This window comes from Cyclopterus lumpus, chromosome 5 (genome assembly GCF_009769545.1).
Source record: "Cyclopterus lumpus isolate fCycLum1 chromosome 5, fCycLum1.pri, whole genome shotgun sequence".
Lineage (NCBI taxonomy): Eukaryota > Metazoa > Chordata > Actinopteri > Perciformes > Cyclopteridae > Cyclopterus > Cyclopterus lumpus.
In genome coordinates, this window is record NC_046970.1 from 26,757,723 (window position 1) to 26,764,825 (window position 7,103).

General features: G+C 46.2%; 1 protein-coding gene across 1 annotated transcript in view; it reads right to left on the reverse strand.

Moving 5' to 3' along the window:
- mmp24 (matrix metallopeptidase 24) overlaps window positions 1-5,878 on the reverse strand; it is a 20,109-nt gene extending 14,231 nt beyond the window's left edge. The window contains exons 1-2 of the mRNA XM_034531823.1: window positions 5,802-5,878; window positions 4,937-5,053 (exon numbers count right to left, since the gene is read on the reverse strand). Coding sequence (XP_034387714.1) covers window positions 4,937-5,053; window positions 5,802-5,878 — 194 coding nt within the window. The remainder of the gene's footprint in view (window positions 1-4,936; window positions 5,054-5,801) is intronic.
- Window positions 5,879-7,103: the final 1,225 nt, after the last annotated feature.

A 7,103-nucleotide genomic window follows, 5' to 3' on the forward strand; every position in this document is an offset into this window, starting at 1 on the left:
GGAGGAGGAGGGAGGAGGGAGGAGGGAGGAGAGGAGGAGAGCAGGAGGAGTGGGAGGGAAGGAGGGAGGAGAGAAGGAGAGGAGGAGGAGGGAGGAGGGAAGGAGGGAGGAGGGAGGAGGGAGGAGGGAGGAGGGAAGGAAGGAGGAGAGGAGGAGGAGGGAGGAGGGAGGAGGGAGGAGGGAGGAGGGAAGGAAGGAGGAGAGGAGGAGGAGGGAGGAGGGAGGAGGGAGGAGGGAAGGAGGGAGGAGGGAGGAGGGAAGGAGGGAGGAGGGGGGAGGAGGAGGGAGGAGGGAGGAGGGAGGAGAGGGGAGGAGGAGGGAGGAGGGGGGAGGGAAGGAGGGAGGAGAGGAGGAGAGGAGGAGGAGGGAGGAGGGAGGAGGGAAGGAAGGAGGAGAGGAGGAGGAGGGAGGAGGGAAGGAGGGAGGAGAGGAGGGAGGAGGGAGGAGGGAGGAGGAGGTATGCTCACTCAACGTATCCTCACTCAACGTATCTTCACTCAACGTATCCTCACACAATGTATCCTTTACTCAACGTATCCTCACTCAACGTATCCTCACTCAACGTATCCTCACTCAACGTATCCTCATACAATGTATCCTTTACTCAATGTATCCTTTACTCAACGTATCCTCACAACGTATCCTCACTCAACGTATCCTCACTCAACGTATCCTCACACAACGTATCCTCACACAACGTATCCTCACTCAACGTATCCTCATACAATGTATCCTTTACTCAATGTATCCTTTACTCAATGTATCCTCACTCAACGTATCCTCTCACAACGTATCCTCATACAACGTATCCTCACTCAACGTATCCTCACAACGTATCCTCACACAACGTATCCTCACACAACGTATCCTCACTCAACGTATCCTCACACAATGTATCCTCTACTCAACGTATCCTCACTCAACGTATCCTCACTCAACGTATCCTCACTCAACGTATCCTCACTCAACGTATCCTCACTCAACGTATCCTCACACAATGTATCCTTTACTCAACGTATCCTCACTCAACGTATCCTCACTCAACGTATCCTCATACAATGTATCCTTTACTCAATGTATCCTTTACTCAATGTATCCTCACTCAACGTATCCTCTCACAACGTATCCTCATACAACGTATCCTCACTCAACGTATCCTCACACAACGTATCCTCACTCAACGTATCCTCACTCAACGTATCCTCATACAATGTATCCTTTACTCAATGTATCCTCACTCAACGTATCCTCTCACAACGTATCCTCACTCAACGTATCCTCACTCAACGTATCCTCACACAACGTATCCTCACACAACGTATCCTCACTCAACGTATCCTCACTCAACGTATCCTCACTCAACGTATCCTCACACAACGTATCCTCACAACGTATCCTCACACAACGTATCCTCACACAACGTATCCTCACTCAACGTATCCTCACACAATGTATACTCACACAACGTATCCTCACTCAACGTATCCTCACTCAACGTATCCTCACTCAACGTATCCTCACTCAACGTATCCTCAAACAATGTATCCTTTACTCAACGTATCCTCATACAACATATCCTCACTCAACGTATCCTCTCACAACGTATCCTCACTCAACGTATCCTCACTCAACGTATCCTCACTCAACGTATCCTCACACAATGTATCCTCTACTCAACGTATCCTCACTCAACGTATCCTCACTCAACGTATCCTCACTCAACGTATCCTCACACATGTATCCTTTACTCAACGTATCCTCTCACAACGTATCCTCATACAATGTATCCTTTACTCAACGTATCCTCACACAACGTATCCTCACACAACGTATACTCACAACGTATCCTCACACAACGTATACTCACAACGTATCCTCACACAATGTATCCTCACACAACGTATCCTCACAACGTATCCTCACACAATGTATCCTCACACAATGTATCCTCACACAATGTATCCTCACACAACGTATCCTCACTCAATGTATCCTCACTCAACGTATCCTCACTCAACGTATCCTCACACAACGTATGCTCACTCAACGTATCCTCTCACAACGTATCCTTTACTCAACGTATCCTCACACAATGTATCCTCACTCAACGTATCCTCTCACAACGTATCCTTTACTCAACGTATCCTCACACAATGTATCCTCACACAACGTATCCTCACTCAACGTATCCTCACTCAACGTATCCTCACTCAACGTATCCTCTCACAACGTATCCTCATACAACGTATCCTCACTCAACGTATCCTCACACAACGTATGCTCACTCAACGTATCCTCACACAACGTATCCTCACTCAACGTATCCTCTCACAACGTATCCTTTACTCAACGTATCCTCACACAACGTATCCTCACTCAATGATATGATATCTGACACAAAGTTGATAATCACTCATTTCCGACAATAAATAGAAACACCTACCAATTTACTTTTGTTACATAAATATGATCTTTTCAAAATAAACTTTCTTCTTCTCAGTTAAAATAACTTGACATACTTAGTTAACTTTAATAAAAGATGCTGAAATACTTAGTTAGATTTAATAAAGATGGTGAATGCACATTTAAGACATGAAGCATTGGCTTCACTGATCTGAATGTAAATGATGTAATCCAAGCAGCATGACTCGTTCATCTCCCCCAACATCAGTCAATACTAATGAGTGTAATTCAAAGGAGACAGCGCCGGCTTTAGAGATAGTAGAAGAAGAACCATCGAGTTAAAAAAACGATCCCGCAGCCGAACTGAAGACAACACTGACAGCTGATAGCAGGTGAAACACGAGGAGGGGCTTCTGAGGGGAAACCAGATCGGACTGTGATCTCACGCCGTGGGTTTTATGTGACGCTGTAGAGTGCAATGAAGAAAAGCCTGAGATGCCTTCAGTGTCTCGTGGGAGTGCCGTAATTTACATTAGACCTGTAAAGCTGTGAGTCGGGTGATGGAAATGGAGGCTGTGAAAAGAAAGACCAGTTTCATTTATTGTTGTGTTGCAAATGAGCATTTGTTGTATGAACCTGACTGTTGGTGGTTTAGTGGTCTAACCCTGACTGTTGGTGGTTTAGAGGTCTAACCCTAACTGTTGGTGGTTTAGTGGTCTAACCCTAACTGTTGGTGGTTTAGAGGTCTAACCCTGACTGTTGGTGGTTTAGTGGTCTAACCCTGACTGTTGGTGGTTTAGTGGTCTAACCCTGACTGTTGGTGGTTTAGTGGTCTAACCCTAACTGTTGGTGGTTTAGTGGTTTAACCCTAACTGTTGGTGGTTTAGTGGTCTAACCCTAACTGTTGGTGGTTTAGTGGTCTAACCCTGACTGTTGGTGGTTTAGAGGTCTAACCCTAACTGTTGGTGGTTTAGTGGTCTAACCCTAACTGTTGGTGGTTTAGTCGTCTAACCCTGACTGTTGGTGGTTGGTTTAGTGGTTTAACCCTAACTGTTGGTGGTTTAGAGGTCTAACCCTAACTGTTGGTGGTTTAGTGGTTTAACCCTAACTGTTGGTGGTTTAGAGGTCTAACCCTAACTGTTGGTGGTTTAGTGGTCTAACCCTGACTGTTAGTGGTTTAGAGGTCTAACCCTAACTGTTGGTGGTTTAGTGGTCTAACCCTAACTGTTGGTGGTTTAGAGGTCTAACCCTGACTGTTGGTGGTTTAGTGGTCTAACCCTGACTGTTGGTGGTTTAGTGGTCTAACCCTGACTGTTGGTGGTTTAGTGGTCTAACCCTAACTGTTGGTGGTTTAGTGGTTTAACCCTAACTGTTGGTGGTTTAGTGGTCTAACCCTAACTGTTGGTGGTTTAGTGGTCTAACCCTGACTGTTGGTGGTTTAGAGGTCTAACCCTAACTGTTGGTGGTTTAGTGGTCTAACCCTAACTGTTGGTGGTTTAGTCGTCTAACCCTGACTGTTGGTGGTTGGTTTAGTGGTTTAACCCTAACTGTTGGTGGTTTAGAGGTCTAACCCTAACTGTTGGTGGTTTAGTGGTCTAACCCTGACTGTTGGTGGTTTAGAGGTCTAACCCTGACTGTTGGTGGTTTAGAGGTCTAACCCTAACTGTTGGTGGTTTAGTGGTCTAACCCTGACTGTTGGTGGTTTAGTGGTCTAACCCTGACTGTTGGTGGTTTAGTGGTCTAACCCTAACTGTTGGTGGTTTAGTGGTCTAACCCTGACTGTTGGTGGTTTAGTGGTCTAACCCTGACTGTTGGTGGTTTAGTGGTCTAACCCTGACTGTTGGTGGTTTAGTGGTCTAACCCTAACTGTTGGTGGTTTAGTGGTCTAACCCTAACTGTTGGTGGTTTAGTGGTCTAACCCTGACTGTTGGTGGTTTAGTGGTCTAACCCTAACTGTTGGTGGTTTAGTGGTCTAACCCTGAATGTTGGTGGTTTAGTGGTCTAACCCTAACTTCAAACGAACTGAATCAATGATGAAAACAGAAACAAAGCGCTGCAGTGTTTTAACTGATACAAACACATGGAGTATTGTTTCTATTTGATTCATGACAATAAAGCTCATCATGAATTTGAGAGTGGGAGAAAAAGAGATCATAAACAATGGGAGTTGGGAAGCATTCAATATCTCGAGGGACGGCTGTAATCTGCTTCAGACCTATATTCTATATTCATGGCTGAGTGTCGCACAGTGCAGGTTTTACTGCATGTAGACGGACAAGAAGATAGAATAAGGTGGAGGAAGAGGGGGATGGAAGAGGAAGACGAGAGAGAGAGACGAGTGGGTGGATGTAATGCAGTGATGCATTCAGGGGTCCTGTGGGACGGAGCTAATTTACATTAGCCAAGTCCAGACTCGGAGAGAGAGAGACGATCAGGGAGAGAGGGGAGGAGGGTGGAGGAAGGAAAGGAAACAAGAGAAGAGAGAGCATAATTGATATTTACAGATGACGAGAACAAAGGGACAGATAAATACCTGTAGGAGATCTTTTTGTCTCTCCATTTCTGCCCCGTCAGGGCGTAGCGTTTGTTCCTCTGCCGCCGGCTGGTGTGAGGATGATCGGGGACGCCACAGCGGGGCCTCCTCATCCACCTGGACGCCACAATTCACTCATCAGTACACAGGAAGTCTTTTTTCAAAAGCAGGAATCCTGCGCTGGTGCTCCGTGAATGTAAATGACATAATTAATGAAAGTTCAGACGGATGAGGACAAAAGCAGCTTTTGTTTCTCTCACAAATCACGCTAGAATTTTTTTTATGCTTCAAGCTGATTTAGTTTTTATTCGAAAACCTGTAAAGAGTCTTTAGTTGCATTATGGCGGCTACGTGATGTTGCATGTAGGATATGCTAATAAAGATTGAGGGCTTTGAAAAGTGCGACCAAATATCACATTTAATGAACTGAACTACAATCTGAACCGTGTTGGTGACGCCCTGTTGCTCACCAGCTGAGGACCCATTGATAGCTTTGATATGGTGTTCTACTACTGCAGGATTCTACATAACAAAGTATTGTTGTATACAAACACATTGAGAGAAGCATCATCCCGTTTTCTCTCCTCTCCATCTGCATGAAACACATCACCTTCATTTACAACAAATAACGTTGATGTTTGTGCAGAAAGACTTTTTTTATTTTGTATTTTGGGTTCAATTTCTCATCAAATCTTCTCCGCGCTGTTCTGGTTCTCCAACAGTAAAAGGATAAATTAATCATCTGGAACAATATCATCTGCATTCTTATCGCTGTGTTGGGATCCAAAAGCTCAACAATGACCATCTGTGCACCACTGTGACCCTGAATCCTCCAAGAGACTTTCCTCTGGAAGCAAACACTCACTGGATCGTGGTCTCGTCCAGGACCCCCGTCACCGGGATGCCGTAGAAGCGCTGCATGGCGGCCACGGCGGACTGCATGGCCTTCTCCTGCCGCAGGTCGGACGTGCGCACGTCGTGAGGCAGCAGGTAGCCGTAGTTCTTCAGCCAGGTCTGAGAGGTGAAAGGTCACGTGATCAATACAACGCAGTGAGGACCAGACACACACGGAGGAGGAGTCAGGACTAAGCATGCGTAATAGTGTGAATATCAACGCGGTGGTGAAGATGAATCGTGACTAACACATTTAAAACCTGCCGTCGAGTTATAACATTCATTTAGCTTCACGTGAAGTTTCTTGAAGATAAAAGAAGGGCGGATGGAAAGACATTTGTGGAAGAAGTCAGAGAGGAACCAAGGAACCGAGGAACGGAGGAACGGAGGAACCGAGGAACGGAGGAACCGGGGAACGGAGGAACGGAGGAACGGAGGAACGGAGGAACGGAGGAACCGGGGAACCGAGGAACGGAGGAACCGAGGAACTGAGGAACGGAGGAACGGAGGAACGGAGGAACGGAGGAACCGGGGAACCGAGGAACCGGGGAACCGGGGAACGGAGGAACGGAGGAACGGAGGAACGGAGGAACCGGGGAACCGAGGAACCGGGGAACGGAGGAACGGAGGAACCGAGGAACCGAGGAACGGAGGAACGGAGGAACCGGGGAACCGAGGAACGGAGGAACCGAGGAACCGAGGAACCGAGGAACGGAGGAACGGAGGAACTGAGGAACGGAGGAACGGAGGAACGGAGGAACGGAGGAACCGGGGAACCGAGGAACGGAGGAACGGAGGAACGGAGGAACCGGGGAACCGAGGAACGGAGGAACGGAGGAACGGAGGAACCGGGGAACCGAGGAACCGGGGAACCGGGGAACGGAGGAACGGAGGAACGGAGGAACCGAGGAACGGAGGAACGGAGGAACCGGGGAACCGAGGAACCGAGGAACCGAGGAACCGAGCAGCAAGGATCCAAAATCAATGCTCAATCCACGTTTCCTCTGAAGATTCTTATTATATGTCGTATTTTTCCGCTTTGCAGTGCACCTCTTTAATATGACATATATATGTATATATACATATATCTATATGTATATATAGATATATGTATATGTATATATACATATACATATATATATACATATATCTATATGTATATGTATATATATGTATATATACATATATCTATATGTATATATAGATATATGTATATGTATATATACATATACATATATATATACATATATCTATATGTATATGTATATATATG